Raw genomic sequence first — 17,259 nt, 5'->3', positions numbered from 1 at the left:
GGGGCTGGCTCATAACCTCATCTGATTACCTCCTAGAGGCCCATCTCCAAATACCATTACACTGGGGGTTAGGGCTTCCAACATGTGAAGTTGGAGGGAGGGAAGGACATAAGCATTTAGTTTATAATACCATCAGGAAACCAAGCCAGAGATAAGTCCCCTTCTACCATGGAGGTTGGCATAAACCATCAGCATAAGCCATCCATATGTTGAAATCAGTAAATGAAAGCCTGTCTCTGTTGATGGAAGGCCCACTGCTTTGCTTTATACTGTAAGCATACCTGTATTGTCGTTTGACACAGTTGTTAGGATAGAATAGGTTTCTCAGCTGGGGCATTGACAATTTGAACTGGATAAGTCTTTGATGTGGAAGGCTGTCCTGTACCTTGTAGGATGTTTAGTAGCATCTCTGATCTCCACCCACTGGGTGCCAGTTGCACCCCTGCCTCTAGTTGTTACCATTGAAAATGTCTCTGGACATTGCCAGCTGTCCCTTGTGGGGGTCAAGACAACCCCTGGTCAGAAGTTCTGATCTCAAAAGAGTAGTTTGGTTCAAATGTTTGTTCAGAGTCATGGAAGGTCAAGATTTAACATGGATTAAAGCAGTGTGGCTTTTGGAGGGAGAACCACCCCCACACCCTGCCCCAACCCAGTATGGAGAAACAGAGCCCTGCCCATTGTCTCTGTTACTCAGGCCGAGTTCCTCCATCCACTTTATTACACCGTATACATCTTTATCCCCCAGATAGTGAAATAAAACTCATAGGAATACTTTGCATGTGAGAAACAAAGGCCAAAACATCTATTATATTGTTACTGATCTTTCTTTCCCTTCAGTACCTTAACAAATAAAGACTCTATGATAGAAAGCACTATATCTTCTTCTTATTCCAGTATTTGACTTTTTGTTTATTGTCTTTTGCTTTTAAGTCAGGATGCTATACATGTGTTATATTTCTGTAGATGCTTATTTTAAGAATGCTGAGATCTAACAGAGAAACACTGTGGAATGCTATAGCTCACATCTGTGATTAGAATTTGACTCTTTATTTGATGGTATTTGAAATGAGGCCTCAGTGCAGGAAATGGGAGAAATGTCCACTGTAGGCATGTATTATGTTTTATGGGAATGCTTTACTTTTTAACTGGAGTTGCTACTGTAAGTGAACACTTAGAACAATGAACTTAAAAAAACAATTGAGGAATGTGTCTCGAGTGTTCTATAATGGAACACTTGTTTTTGCTTCTGAGGCTTACAATAAAAGACTTTAGTGTTTAGAGCTATGTTTAGTAATATGCAACTCAGATTTGTTTGATGAAAAGACGGTCTATGGCTTGCAAATGGCACCCTGAATAAAGTTTCTTGAAGCAATTCCTTCACTTGCCATTGACCTTCAAACCACAATAAACTCTCCTTTATGTGTCAGCATCTTGGGCTAGACTTTGGGGCTGTGCATATTAGTTAATTTGGCATCCCTGTGTGTTCACCCCCACCACAAAGATCTAGCCTATGAAAACACGGAAAAGTTATGGTGTTCATGATGACTAGGTCAACACTCAACCATTAGCAAGGTTACATATATCAAGGCCCTTTAGCTGGTGGATGTGGGATAAGGACCTCTTCAGCAAGCATCCTTTTTTGAGTGTTTTTCATGTGCAGGCTTCTTTACTTAACACAGCATCTCAGCTTATTTACTATCAAAAAGAGAATTTGTTGTCAGGGACCGTGAAGCCACACCCATTCCAAGTGGAATCTCTGAATCAAAGGACTTGCCTGGTGTGACTTTGTAAATTTTGTCTTAACTGAGCAGGAACCAACTACTTTTTTTTTTTTTTTAAACAATCAAAAACATAAAAATACCAGCTAACATGAAATGTAACACAGTACGTTTGGTTATTGAATAGCCACAGTGAACTTTCCACATTTTGATCAGACAGTTGCTTTCAAAACTTGGACCATCTTTTGGCCATTTTAATCATGTGAACTTATTGTTCTGATCTTCTTGTCTTTGTTTAACTTAATGAAGTTGTGAAAGCTTCTGGGGTTTTGATGCCTGACCTCTCATCTAGAGTCATTTCTATTCACCACATCATCGCATATCACACTGCAGTCCCTACTGGCTGCAGTATGGCCCATGGATCCCTCAGGGTAGGGTGGGAGGGTATTGGTAGAAAAGCAGAATTTCATGCCCATCCCTGGACTCATAACTGAAATGTGCACTTGAACAAGATCCTCAGGCGATTGGTTTACATATTAATGTTTGAGGTATGCTTCTGGGCTTCACAGCATCAAACAGGGATCCTCTCTGCTTCTATGACTTACATTTATCCCACTAAATCTTCTGTTACCAAGGCCCAGATTAATCTGCTCCTATCTTTTGCACAAGTTTGATGAAACGGTCCTCTTACCTTTTGACACGGAAAGACCTCTGGCAGACAGCAGCGTTCTGTGCCTGGGGCAGTATCATCCCTGCGGTTCTCCTGTGCTCTCATTGGAAAGGGCGTCCTGTGGAAGATTCTGGCTCCTTGAAGCAGCTGAGCCTGGAACTGACTTGATTTTGCCTTGCGGGCTGTTTTTGTTTGTTTTTCTGGAAAGTTTCGCTTAGGTCTGATGGACATAAACTAATGAAACTGTGGTATTTTTAGTCTTTTGGAAATGACGTTAGTTTCCAAATTTCTTACTCTTTCTGGATTTCAGAGTTATATATTTAATCATATTTAAATAGCTTTTATTTCAAAGTTAATTAAACAGTTTAAAGTTTCTTATGTTTTTTTCCACCTGGAAACCTCATCAGCTGAGTTTCATAAAACCTTTGGTAATGTTAAGTAGTTATCTCTAAAATAACCTTGTTCGTTGTTAGTAATGGAAGAAGAACACAGAAGCCCTGCTTGCTAGCCGTTCAGTTGACTACTATCAAAACAGTTAAAAGGTGTTGAATTAGACAAGATTGTTTACAGTAGTACTTGAAAAAAAGTTCCACGAATCACAGGAATGATTCTTTCTATGAACTTATAAGAGGACATGGGAGCTTTGGCAGCTTATTAAAACTTGTATTTAGTTTCTATGGAAATTTTCTGGACAGAAATGTCATTGCTGCAAGTAGCATTTCTAGAAATTTATAGATGTCATATATTTGTTTTAGTTTTGGCTTGAAAGTATTTTTCTGTCGCTTGATCACACATGTTTCTTTCCTACCAGCATTTGGAAATGCCAAGACTGTAAGGAATGACAACTCCTCTAGATTCGTAAGTATTTGTATAAGCATAAGTGTTAACACTAATATTTAGCTCATGTGTGTTTAAACAACCAGTAGATGTTTAATATTTCTTAATACCCACATTTAAAAAAATAAGAAACACTGTATTGAGACAGGCTAAAAGTTCTATAAGGACTATTTTCATGCTTTCTGGAATTTTCTTTTCAAATTCTTCTTGGAGTGACAGGCTGTTTTTTTCCCCACATTTTCTTATCATCTGTCATAAAATTCTATGAGCAATTTAAATAGGGCTATTTAAAATCTTTATTAATGTGAGTTTTGATATTTAGAAATCATAATTAAGACTTAGAAATTAAGTAGAAAGGAGGATAGACTAGGTGCCAAGTTTGTATACTATACAGCTCTTACCCTTTCTTCATTGGGGCCAGAAAGGATGGACATGTATTCTAAAACTTTATAGAGGTAAAAATCAATTAGTGTGGCAACCAGTAGGGGATGAGAGGAGTACCAAACAGTGACAACGGAATCCTTTCCAGCCTCATCTCCATCTCTCTCCACTCTGCACTCAGCCCCTGGGATCTCTCCAGCTGGGCTGCCTTCTCTCCCACCTCTGGTCTTTACAGAGACACACACTGCCTGGAGGCAGCTGGGGGAAATATGATGAGTGTGATGGTTGCATTTTGAAATTGATGGCTTTTTTCCTATAGTTTAGTTCTATAAATTTGATAAAGCTGTGTTCTCATATACATTGCTTGGGACCATTATTGATGATCTTCTGTGCCTCCCTGAGATTCTTCCTGTACCCCACACCTTCTCCCCAGTCTCCACCCCTAGCTTCTTTTAGTCCCCTTTTACTTTTTTCTTATTAGAGTTATCCATGGACTTCTCTGGTGGCTCAGACGGTAAAGCGTCTGTCTACAATGCGGGAGAACTGGGTTCGACCCCTGGGTCGGGAAGATCCGCTGGAGAAGGAAATGGCAATCCACTCCAGTACTATTGCCTGGGAAATTCCATGGACAGAGGAGCCTGGTAGGCTACAGTCCATGGGGTCGCAAAGAGTCGGACACAACTGAGTGACTTCACTTTCACTTTCATGCTTAAGGCATGAGAATGACCTCAGGTGGAGATAGTTTTGATAGCTTGGAAAGTGAAAGACTAAGGTTCCTAATTCCAAGGCAATGATTTTTTTCCATTGGATTACCCCCTTAAGTTGTTAAAACTGATTTAAGCCATCCCTTTTCCTGTTGTGGTAACATGGCTAATCTCATTACATAAATAGAATTAGACACAAAGTGTGGGCAGATAGGAGTAATTCCAAAGATCAAGCTTCTATATAGGTTAGAGATTTTGTTTTTGCTGTTGGCAAGTGTACATACATTTTATTTTATTTTTTTTTCATACATTTTAAAAATTTGCAAATATATTTAGTCTATAGAGCATAAAAATGCAGAGTAGTATATTGCTTAAAGAGTCATTGGTACTTAGAGATATTGGAAAATCTAGCAAAAGGCTCGGCAAGTGATTCAGCTTGTTGAATAACTTCAGAGAAATGCTATCATAACACAGGTATTAGGATATGAGATTAATACTTGATTATAAGCTAAATCATTTCATGCCCAGTTTTTAGTAATTTCTCTGCTTTGTGGCCGGTGACTTTGACCAGTAATATACTCAAGTCTGTGTTATAATACTATAGTAGGACTCTTATATGTTTAAAATTACTTCTGTATATATAACAGGGGTTTATGACTCCAGGGAAATTACCTTTCCTTCAACTATGCTTGACTGATTATCCTGGAATAAATTTCTTGATCTCTTTGCTCAGAAATCTGGTAGACCCTTCATCTCACTGTAGCTGACAGTGTTGACCAGTGTTCCCGTGATATATCTCATAGTGACCCCCACCCCAGCACTCACTTTAATTTGACATATTGAGCTTCTGTTAAGACTCAGTGTTGTTTTTTTTTTTTTTTTTTTTGGAGAGGGTTGGTTTAAGGCTTTGAAAATCACTTCTTGACCAAAGAACTTTGGAAGGGGATTTTGTTGAGCATCTGCTGTGTACCCTGAGCTGAGTGAGACTCTGGAGAGCATGGGAGAGAGAGTTATAGGGTCAGGAAGATCTCATCACCATGCCTCTCATTCAGTAAGAATAGAAACACACACACAGTTTATTCATTTGTTTGAAAACTCTGTGTTTTTTTTAAAGATAGTTAAGCTTAGGTCTTCCTGCATGTCCTCTTGCAGCCTGCAGTCCTTTCTCCACTAACAGCCTGAGTGATCTTTGCAAACTGCTGTCCCCCGCCAATGACAGCCTCTGTGGTCCCCTTGCACCTGGAATACAGCCTGGGCTCCTTCAGCCCTCCTAGGGCGAGCTAGGCTGCCCAGCCGACCCTTACTGGGCTCCCGAGGCCTCAGCCACACAGGCCTTTGTGACTGTCAGGCGTGTCCGAGTGCTTCCTGGCCTTGGGCCTTTCTGTTGCTGGTCCTTTTGGCTAATATGCTCTGTCCCCAGCTCTGTGTATAACTGGCACCTCGTATTGTGTAGGTCTTATCTCAGATGTCACTTCCATGATGCCTTTGGAGCCCCTGTGACTTCACCCTGTTTTCATTTTTGAAGGCATTCATCGGGCTCTGGAGTTAACTCTGCTCTCTTCCCTCATTGGCCCTGGAGAGTGGGAGCTGAGGAGGCAAGCTCCTCAGCCTCTTGTTCACTAAAGTGGCCCTAGGAGCTTGAGTAAGCTGGTGCCATAGTGGACTCTGGAGACATTTATTTGTTGATGAATGGATACCTGTTTTGAAGAAGCTTAGAGGCTAGTCAGGAAAATGGACATGTCTGAAAATAATTACAACACAGAAACTAGTAAGTTCCCCATGACAAGTACAGAATGAAGTGTTAGGGAAGCTCAGACTCAAGAAGCTGGAGGAGTCCAGGGCAGGGACAGTCCTGAGTGGGTCCACAGGATTTAAAGAAGCCAAAATCGAGTGGTGAGCCCAAGGAGCTGGCACTACAGCATAAGGAACTGAGGGGGAGAAGCCAGTGTGGACCTGCATTTGCCAGAGTTCGTGGCCAGGCCAGAGGTTCTGTGAATGGAGCTGTAGACCAGAGCACTGGGAAGCTGGATCTGGGCCCCAGGTGGAGGGCTTGGAGAAGCACGGTCAGGGTCTCAGACTTGGTTTTGTAGTTTGCGGGAAGCCCCTGGTTATTTGTGAGTGCTCTGGTGACAGGATCAGAACCAAGCCTTGGGGAGGTCATCAGCACGGGCATCGGCTGGGTTCTCAGTGCTGTCCTGGAGTTGAGCCCTGGTCAGTTTCCATTTCCCTTCTCCAGGGGGTTTACTCACTTCAAACCTCCTATTCTTTATTCTCAGCTGATGGTATTTTATGCCTGCTTCACAGAAATCATCTTCCAAGCTTGCAGACTCACTTAGCCCCACTCCTTGACACCTCCTGGTCCCCATGTCAGTTCACACACACTCCTGTCTCTCACTCATCCCTCCTTGGGCGTTCCAGTTCTGTCACCGCCTATGTCCAGGGACCACTTACCATCAAAGTCATCCTGTCTCCTCTGGTCAACCTCTGACTCTCTGGTGAGGTTACTCTTCCTCCCTCCTTCGTAGCTGCTTTGGCTCCGGGGTCCCCATGTCTCCTGCAGAGCACTGCTCTTGATTGCCTGGATCTCAACCTGACTTTGGAATTCTTGACCCCAACCCTCCTTACCTTCTGCGTCTAACTGCAGCCTGTCATCATGACTCCCTTTGTAGCTCTCTACTCCGTTTAGTTTCCTCCTTTGCTGCTCCAGCTACAGACTACCATTTCTCTCCATGTGCTGTCACCTCTGCCAGCTAGATAGACCCTTTGCAGTCCATTCTACACAGCCAGAGTGATCTTAGAAAGAGGCAAGTCTGATCACTGCATCCTTGTTGAGGAACCTTGAATGACAAATCTTTTGTGTCAGGAGAAAATGTTAGTGTCATGATGTTGTGGCTTCCCTTAGCATCCTCATGGGGGCCAGTCCTTAAGCCTGCTCCTCCCTGACCCCCGAGCGCCTGCCTGCCTGACCTCTCCTGGTACTTCACTTTTAAGTCCGGGCAGATCTCCCACACCGTCCCCCGTCCCCTCTTCTTTGTGCACAGCACCATGACCCACTGTAGGATGCAACCCTGTACATGGTTATGTCCTGTCTATGTCCCAGTTTCCCCCAGGCTGTAAGTTCCTTGAGGGCAGGAGCTATGCCTTGCTTTCCCTTCTGTCTACGTTAGTATCTAGGAGCTGCTTGATAGACATTTTCATAATGAGTAAGTGAAGACTTAAAGAGGCCAGGTGACCCATGACAGTGAAGAAGGCAGGGGAGCGTTCACAATCTAATAAAAAGTCACAAATTGCATCACTGATTGTGTGCCATGTGATCGTGTTTCTTCTCCTTTACCATTAGTTTGAAAAATATAATTAAATTAATTCTCTGGGAGAATTACTAATAAACCGTAGATCTGACTAAGGTAGAACATGAAACAAAACCAGACAACTTATTAGATCAACACACACTTTTCCAAACAAAAAACAACTGTCGGTTATTCTGATATATTTGTTACTCTTTAACCAGGTGATTCGAGATTCTTCTCTACAAATCATAGTATGAGAGACTCTACGTGTATTCCTGTATGTTTGAGATTCTATCTATATACATGGGTCCATCCATCTACACCATGGGTTATATATTGCTATATAATCTAGATCAAAAGCCAAAAAGAAAAATAATGATCAGTCTTTGATTCTGAGGTGGTCACAACAACATAATTGTTCATTTGATTTGACTAGATGTAAAAACAGAACTTGAAGTGTTCCATTTTATCCACCAACCAGTATGTCTGAAATGTCTAGTCATGGCTTAAAACATACTTTGCCTATAAAACTGAAATAATTTATATTCCTAGCTAGTGCATATGCAAGAAATACTTATTTTTTCTGTTTTCATTTTTGGATTGAATACACACACCATTGAGAGCTTTGAAGCACATATCTGAAATGGAAAAGTCTTATGATGGCTGAAAGATGTATTCTTAAATTAGCAATGAGATATGTTCAGTTTGAGCTAATAGAGTATTTAGTATGAGTATTTATGGAGGCATGTTGTTTTGCATCATGGTTACATAAACTATGTCCTTAATTACATTTAAACCAATGTATAAAGGGCTTATTATGCTATGTTTTAAGATACAGACTGAATATTTTGAGGTGAACTTAACTCACAAATTCATTCTTTTGCAGGGCAAATATATGGATATTGAATTTGATTTTAAAGGCGATCCACTGGGAGGAGTGATAAGTAACTGTGAGTATTTTAAAGAAGTTCAGAATAGTAAAATATATATTAATATGTAAATAGAATAGTTTAGATACTGGGTCTTTAAGAAGTAGCTATAAGGATACATTTCCTGTTCTTACATTTAGTTTTTTAACCTATGCATTTTAGATTGTTTTTATAATATTTAATTTCCAAGTCTTTTTTAAAAGATCAGAGTCTTTGCCTTTGAGAAACTTTTTAGAAATCTGCTAAAGAAATAAATGTTAGCCCAGCTGTATTTTATATTCTGTAGCCAATCCAGTAATAAAAAAGATTCTTCAACAGTTGTTTTCTTTAACAAAATTATGGTAAAAAAATAATAATAATTGATTTTAATAATTTTTTGAGATAACATTTATCTGATAGGATGAGAAAAACCTGTTCTTCAGGTTTTAAGAAATTTTGTCTTTAAGTGTATTTAGATAATTGAAATGTGATACACCTGTTAGGTAGAAACAGATTTATTTAGTTTTCTTTAGTCATGATTTGTGATTGTAGTAAAACATTCTCTGTCAAAGGTGAAAAAAAGGAACAAAATCAGGTCAGGTCTCTCAACAGTCCCAGGTGTAGAGTTTTCTCGGGGGACACAGTCGTCAGTACCTGTTGTCAATGAGGCCCCTTCATCCACGCTTTGGAACTGTGCTGATGTCTCTGCTCATATTGATTTAGTCTGATTCGTTTGGGATGTGTAAGATGACAACTCAGGGTTTGTGCCCATCCAGTGGGAGCCACAGCCTGGCTACCCTCTTGTTTTTCTGAGGGCCACACTGCTGAGCCACCCCACCTCCCCACCTTCCCCTGGCTCTTCTCTGCCCTAAGATGCTATTGGGATTGTTAGAATGAAAGCAGTCGCCTGTACTAGACAAAAAGCAAATTTGCTCAGATATCTGAAGCACTGCTTTTTGTTATAGTAGTGGCATTCTTTCTCCAAATGAAATTTTACTCCAAATATAAAACAAATAAAACAAGGCCTGATCTGGTTAAAGAGGATATGAGTTGCCAGAACCCCTAGACCCCCAGGTGGCCCCTGAGATCTTCCTGAAAAACTCTAGACCAGAGGAATGCCATTTGATTCCAAAGTGAGTGTTTTTAGAATTTGGGCACATCGTGCAGCTGAATTTTTTAAAAACCACAACTCATGGAGTAAACTTCTAGGGCTAGAGTTTCTTCATCTTGGAAACAATAGAGTTGACTTGGATGAATTCCATGGTTCTTCCCATTTCTACCATTTGTAGTTTTAAAATAATTTAATTTTTAAATTTAGTTTGTGTACCATCCATTGGGATTATCCATATTTGCAAAAATGTATTGTTACTGGGGAAACATCTTGAAGACAAAGTTTTAATCTGAAGTGAAATTGGCTAGGGTGGTGCTACTTATGTTAAATGATTTTAAATGTCAAATAAGGATGCAGAAGTACTCATGCAAACCATTTATGATGCCACCAAAAGCAAATGATTATAACCCTGCCAAGTTTGTTAGGCAAGCTTCCTTCACAGTGTGTGCCAATTGGTGAGAGCTGTACAGGAAAAGGTAGCCTCAATTTTAAGACCACCATTTTAAGAAATGATTAACTTTTATTCTGAAAGATAGTTTTAACACATTTATAGCACTTGTATTTTATAAGAGAAATTAGCTCTAGTTATTAATTGAATAGCATATTATTTTGAAAATGAGAATAAATGAACTGTATTATAGAACATCTGAGATGACTGAACCTATGTTACTTGTGAGGACTCTAGGAAAATATTTAAGGATGACTTAGATTAGAAAGTATTAGAAAATCACTTGGGTTTTACATTTTGAAGTTTCAAATTTCAAACAGAAATGTCTTCCTGTCCCTAGTTCTTGCAGTATCCATGGAGAATAAATAGTAAACACTCAATTCATTTCCAGTGAAGATTAATATATCATCATGAATGGGTTTCAGATGGACTCTGTTACCATTTGTTCCCACAATGAAATTATATTGAAATTTGTGGTAGTGGGAACACCCTGGTATTTTAGAGTATCCTTTGCTTTAAAAAGGAGAGGGAAACATTAGTGGTGAGGTGAGAGCAGGAAATTTCACCCAGTATAGACAGAGAACTGACTCATAGGTGGCCACAGGGAACTGCTGACTGCTGTCTTAAGGGAGTATAAAGCCATGGGTAAACCCATTCTTGTTCTCACCGAGCTGCTAAAAGTTAGCTTCTTGTACCCAGAAAAGAAGACAAGATCTGCTGTTTTGTTCAGTTCAGTTCAGTCGCTCAGTCGTGTCCGACTCTTTGCGACTCCATGGACTGCAGCATGCCAGGCCTCCTTGTCCATCACCAACTCCTGGAGTTTACCCAAACTCATGTCCATTGAGTTGGTGATGCCATCCAACCATCTCATCCTCTGTCATCCCCTTTTCCTCCTTCCTTCAATCTTTTCCAGCATCAGGGTCTTTTCAAATGAGTCAGCTCTTTGCATCAGGTGGCCAAAGTTTTGGAGTTTCAGCTTCAACATCAATCCTTCCAGTGGATATTCAGGACTGATCTCCTTTAGGATTGACTGGTTGGATCTCCTTGCAGTCCAAGGGATTCTCAAGAGTCCTCTCCAACACCACAGTTCAAAAGCATAAATTCTTCAGCGCTCAGCTTTCTTTATAGTCCAACTCTTACATTCATACATGACTACTGGAAAAACCATAGCCTTGACTAGTTGGACCTTTGTTGGCAAAGTAATGTCTCTGCATTTTAATATGCTGTCTATGCTGGTCATAGCTTTTCTTCCAAGGAGTAAGCATCTTTTAATTTCATGGCTGCGGTCACCATCTGCAGTGATTTTGGAGCCCAGAAAAGTAAAGTCAGTTACTGTTTCCAGTGTTTCCCCATCTATTTGCCATGAAGTGATGGGACCGGATGCCATGATCTTAGTTAAAAGAAGACAAGATTTGCCATTTTGTAGAAAGTCTATATTGCTTGCTTTGTTAGCAGCCAGCTAGTAAAAGTGTAAGTCGCTTTGGCTTAATTATTACCTTGAAAAAGTCATAAGATCACTTGAGCCCATTGTGTACCTAGGAAGTGGTGGGAGGAAAGCCCAACAACTTACTCTGTCTTTTTAAGAGAGGTGTGCAGTAAAACTTGTCTTCAACTCATTTGAAAGCTATGTGTTTCTGAGATTAGTGTCATTAGGAGAGAGGTGTTACAAAAATAGAAAATGGCAAACATTTACTTCAGTAGAGAAGTTAAAATATGGATGCATATCCAGATTTTTGGCTGATGTGGAGTACTGTTTCTCCTATTTTGTTAATTCTTATTGATCTCATAAAATTTATACATTTACATTCGAGGATTTTGGACCTAATGTTATGAACTTAAAATGTTTGGAAACCTGTTGTTTTTATTAATAGCCATAGATACTTTTTTATAGTTATGGCAGTAAAAGGCAATTCAGACTGTGCAGAAAATATGGTACAAGTCTCAAGGGATTTTATTTCCTAAAAGAAGAATAACATACAGATATTCGGTTGGCTAGAAAGCTCATCTGGGCTTTTCCATAAGATCTTACAGGAAAACCTGAACAAACTTTTTGATAATCCAATACTAAGAAGAAGCCTCAAGATTTCAAGTGTGCATATATACCTGAGGGAACTGTAAGGATGGGAGACAAGACTGTCCTGTTTACAGTAACATATCAGGAGCCTAGGGTGATATCTGGCATACAGTAGGTGCTCAGTAAATGCCGGAGACAAGGATGGAATTGGTTAAATATAGGTAGGCTCTGTGTTTTCCTGCTTTATTATTTGGGGCATATCCATGAGCTTATGTATGCAGCTCTCAGTGATTTATAATGTGGGTGCCAATGTCTAAACAAAAAGACAAGTTACATAATTCTCTCTGCCTTCATTTCTTTATCTTTGAAATGAGGGTAATAGTGCTGATGTCATAGAATTGTGATGAGTTGTGAATAATTTGTTAACATCCAAAGCACTTGTAACAGGGCCTGGCATGAAGTAAGCACTCAGTAAACGTTAGTTTCTTTTCATTGTACTTATTTGTTGATGGTCTCTAGCTCCCAGACCAGTATATACCCTATAATAACAGAGACTTGGTTTGTATGGTTGCTGAATGACAGTAACTAAAATAGTGTCTGACGTCTATTATATAATTGGTGAATTAACTACATGTAAGTACCTAGTGTATAACAAGTACAGTTTGACATAGAGAAATTTATTGAATAATAAAACTGCTTCATTGGATAATTTTACCCAAAAATTATATGCTAATCATTTAAAAATACTTTTTCTAAATCCCAGAAAGGCTAACAGAGTTGTTGGTAATCAAACTTCCTCTGTTGCTGATGTCTCTTCAGCTTAAAAGAAGTAATGCAATCCTGTGATTATGAATGAAAGCAAATGTTGAAGTTGGTGTGTGGTCCAGTTATGATTACTGCCCAGTAAACCACCCCGGGCTTAGTGGAGTAAAACAACACCCTGTCATATGCTCTTGGATTCTGTGGGTCAAGAATTCAGATGGAGTCAGCAGAGCTGGCTTGTCACCACAGCACATGGAGCTTCAGCTGCATGGACTTCCTCAGTGTTGGGGAAGACTTACACAAATGGTGGGGGTCATAGTCCTCTGTCGTCTTTGTCATTCACATGTCAGGCTCCTGGGCTGGGATCATCCAAGGACTGGGCTCAGCTAGACTGAGAGCCATCTACATGTGGCCATGGGTGGTTTGGGCTTCTCACAGCAGGCCGGCTAGGTTCCCTAGCCCCAAAAGGGAACATACTGACAGACCATGTTCTGAAAGAACCAGGAAGAAGCCTGAGGAACCTGGGAAATTGTACAGTGTTACTTTGACACTCTTAAGTCCGTGTAGGCACAAGTTTGCTCAGTTTCAGTGCTGGGGGATGTAGATTCCACCTCTCAGTGGGAAGAGTGTGGAAAGAATTGGTGACCATTTTATTTTAAGGAGCCTAAACCCAATAGATCATTTACAGAAATGGCCACAATTTTTTAGCTTGGATCCACCCTCTGCAGTAGTCCCTTCTCTCAATGACATAAGGCTTGGCTGTGAGATTTGTTTTGGTCAGTGGAACAGTTCACAAATATGGTGCATTGACAAACTTGAAAATTGGTTCTGTGCTGGGACTTGTCCTCTCTTGCTTCTCGGGGGAACTCGCTCATCACCTTCATGTGCATGAACCTGGGTGAGTCAGCTGGATGATGAGAGACGCATGGAATGAACCAGCAGACGTAGGAGTTGAGAGCATCTTAGGTCAGCCAGCTGCCAGCCAACCTGGGTTAGATCAGAACTACAAACTAACTCTCAGACTCGTGAGTTAATAAATGATATTGGTCTAAGCTGGTAGGTTTTGGGGCCTTTGCTATGCAGTGGAAAGTAAATAACTAAGACAGAGGTCTAATAGGTAATGTGCTTTCCCCACACAGTTTGGAAACACATGAGAAATAGGCATGGGAATCAAGCTGGAGAGAAGGCAGCTTTATTACTGTAGAGGCAAGGTTGAAGATAGTGATTTGGTTTATCACCAAGAGGGGTGCTAGTAGTCCTCTGGCAGGTGGGCAGGTATCAGCCACACTGAGCAGCCCCTGGGGAGTGGAGCGGAATGTGCCCAGTGTGGGGAACCAGAGGACTGAGCTGTACACACGTGCCCATTTCTTCTCCAAACTTCACGGCTCAGAGGTGTATTTCCTCCTGCCAAGTGGAGGAGTGAGTAAGGGTCTGCAGGGCTGGGGAGTTAATCATAGAAAATCCTTCCACATGGACTCAGAAAGCAGGAATAAATGCCCACCTTACTCACTGGAAAGATGGGGGGGATGGGTAGAAGGAATTGCTTTGAATTCCTTTTCTTTTACATTTCGTTTGAATTTTTGATGCAATTAATTTATGTGCTATCTCATGGCATGCTGTTTAATCCATATGTATGGTACACGCATACCATTTTGTAGCATATGGAATATAATTTTACTCTTTTTAAATTGTTTGAGATTTATAGCTTTTTTTCTTCCTTTTACATTATACCTTTGGCTTAATTGATGATGAGTGGGTGATTGGGAGCAGAACTGCTTGTTACAACACTTCCTAAAGGAAACTTGAATCTGCTTTGGTTTTTTGGGTGTGTGTGTGTGTGTGTGTGTTGCCTTTGATTTTTGGGGGGTGTGTGTGTGTGTGTTATATATTGAGGTGGAATTGGGGACCTTCCTGTACATAAATCAGTTCTCAACAGCTAGTGACTATTCATCAAGGTCTGTTTTGATAAATAAACAGCGTCTGTTTGTAATCTGTCTTCTTTAGAGCCAAAATTCATCAAAAAACTGAGGCAGTACATCACCTAGTTTATAATTCAGGCTGGGCTTTTTTAGCACTTTGACATCTAATACCTCTACAGAAGACAGAAATAATCCACCATTGGTTGTAAAGTATCTGTAGCAATAAAGCTGAAATTTCAGAGAACAGTTCTGTTCCTCTGTAATGGATGGCTTTATATAAAAGTAGATGCTTTGTCTCATCTTTACTTTGGTATTCTTTCTTATATAAAAATATGTTTACCATGGAAAGAAAAGACTGCATGTTTATCGTGAAATAAGACTGCATACAGTACTATGGAAGAAATCAGATGTCCACATATGTCTAAATTAACCTCAGATTAAGAAACAAATTGGGATTTATTAGAATAATGTATATAATAATAAGATATTGTGGACTAGATATTTCATTAATTTTATTTCCGGGTTGGGCATCAAATTTTAGATTCAGATACATAGACACATGAGTAATTTTTCAGTTATTAGATAAACTTTAAATTTGTATTAGGAAAAAATCCATGATGAAAATGCATAAGTGCTATATGTATGGAATCAGATTCTAGCAAAAGACTCATAGTTAATTAGGTAGATAATAAGGCACATTTTCTTAGTATTTCAAACCCCAAATTGGTTTTTTATGTATAGACAGTGAGAGCCCTTTCACAACTTTTAATGCAACATGTCCAGCTATAGTTGGTACTGATTTATCACTTTAGGATTCTGATGTTTGAGTTAGAACTTTAAGCTGATTTCTTAAAAATGAAAATGCTGCATGGAGGTGGACATATGGGAAAAACTGTCATGCCAGGTGTTTGAGGGTTCTCAAAGTCTGGGACATGTAGCCACACAGAGGTCTGTGTGAGACCCGGGCTGAGAGAGAGCCCTGGGGTGAGCACCTGTGTCTGCTTTTTTTTAGTATAATACATGGGCACAGGGAGTGATTTGTAAGAAGATATTTGCCCCATCTTTTTTACTTTAAAGCTTGTCTTTAGTGAAACTTGCTAATTGTCAATCTTGAGGATTATGTTGTGTATTTCCAAAAATATACTGTAGAGTTGATTTTAGAATATATATCCCAAGGTATGAACAAACATTTGTTCATAATCCAAGTTTTTCATTGAAATTACCATCAGTTATGCCCAGTATCCAGTTGAGCTGTTTCAAATCCTGTGAAAGTGCTGTGCTCAATATGTCAGCAAATTTGGAAAACTCACCAGTGGCCACAAGACTGGAAAAGATCAGTTTTCATTCCAATCCCAAAGAAAGGCAATGCCAAAGAATGCTCAAACTACCGCACAATTAAACTCATCTCACATGCTAGTAAAGTAATGCTCAAAATTCTCCAAGCCAGGCTTCAGCAATACGTGAACCATGAACTCCCTGATGTTCAAGCTGGTTTTAGAAAAGGCAGAGGAACAAGAGATCAAATTGCCAACATCCCCTGCATCATGGAAAAAGCAAGAGAGTTCCAGAAAAACATCTATTTCTGCTTTATTGACTATGCCAAAGCCTTTGACTGTGTGGATCACAATAAACTGTGGAAAATTCTGAAAGAGATGGGAATACCAGACCACCTGACCTGCCTCTTGAGAAACCTGTATGCAGGTCAGGAAGCAACAGTTAGAACTGGACATGGAACAACAGACTGGTTCCAAATAGGAAAAGGAGTATGTCAAGGCTGTATATTGTCACCCTGCTTATTTAACTTTTATGCAGAATACATCATGAGAAACGCTGGACTGGAAGAAGCACAAGCTGGAATCAAGATTGCCAGGAGAAATATCAATAACCTCAGATATGCAGATGACACCACCCTATGGGAGAAAGTGAAGAGTGAAGGAAGCCACGATAGGGAAGCAAAGGTGTGCCTGCAAACGGGACCCTCTGCTCAGGCGGAACGTACTTGCAAACAAGATGTTCTGCCAAGGAGTCTGGACACAGCCTTGAGTTTAATGGTCCCTTGCAAACGAGGGAACATTCCCTTCCTGTGATAAGGAGGAAGAAAGGGCTCTGGACAGACTCTGCAATAACCAGGAATTTCACTCCCTTTTGCTGTACGATGACATTTAAGCACACGCGCTGTACTAAGAAGGCTTGGTCATGCGGTCTGGAATTCTGCCAAGGGGGGTATATAAAAATAAACTGCAGCTTGTTTGCACAGTTCTTTTCCTCCGGCCGGAGTTGTGTCTTTGTCTGTCTCTTGTGTGTGTGTCTTGTCTTTGTGTCATTTCGCTCGCAACAGAAGAGGAACTAAAAAGCCTCTTGATGAAAGTGAAAGAGGAGAGTGAAAAAGTTGGCTTAAAGCTCACCATTCAGAAAACGAAGATCATGGCATCTGGTCCCATCACTTCATGGGAAATAGATGGGGAAACAGTGGAAACAGTGCCAGACTTTTTTGGGGGGG

The 17,259-nt window shown here is 40.3% G+C and overlaps 1 protein-coding gene across 6 annotated transcripts in view; it reads left to right on the top strand.

The window, feature by feature from the left end:
* The window catches only part of MYO1B (myosin IB), a 195,121-nt gene that overhangs the window by 111,507 nt on the left and 66,355 nt on the right, over positions 1 to 17,259 (top strand). For all 6 annotated transcript variants that reach the window (XM_040228906.1, XM_040228904.1, XM_040228902.1 and 3 more), the window contains exons 6-7: positions 3,200 to 3,246; positions 8,484 to 8,547. In XM_040228906.1, the coding sequence (XP_040084840.1) occupies positions 3,200 to 3,246; positions 8,484 to 8,547 (111 nt within the window). The remainder of the gene's footprint in view (positions 1 to 3,199; positions 3,247 to 8,483; positions 8,548 to 17,259) is intronic.

The sequence above is a fragment of the Oryx dammah genome, unplaced genomic scaffold (assembly GCF_014754425.2).
Source record: "Oryx dammah isolate SB20612 unplaced genomic scaffold, SCBI_Odam_1.1 HiC_scaffold_27, whole genome shotgun sequence".
Lineage (NCBI taxonomy): Eukaryota > Metazoa > Chordata > Mammalia > Artiodactyla > Bovidae > Oryx > Oryx dammah.
The sequence above is the reverse complement of the archived record's forward strand: the minus strand, read 5'-3'. Positions and strand labels throughout refer to the sequence as shown.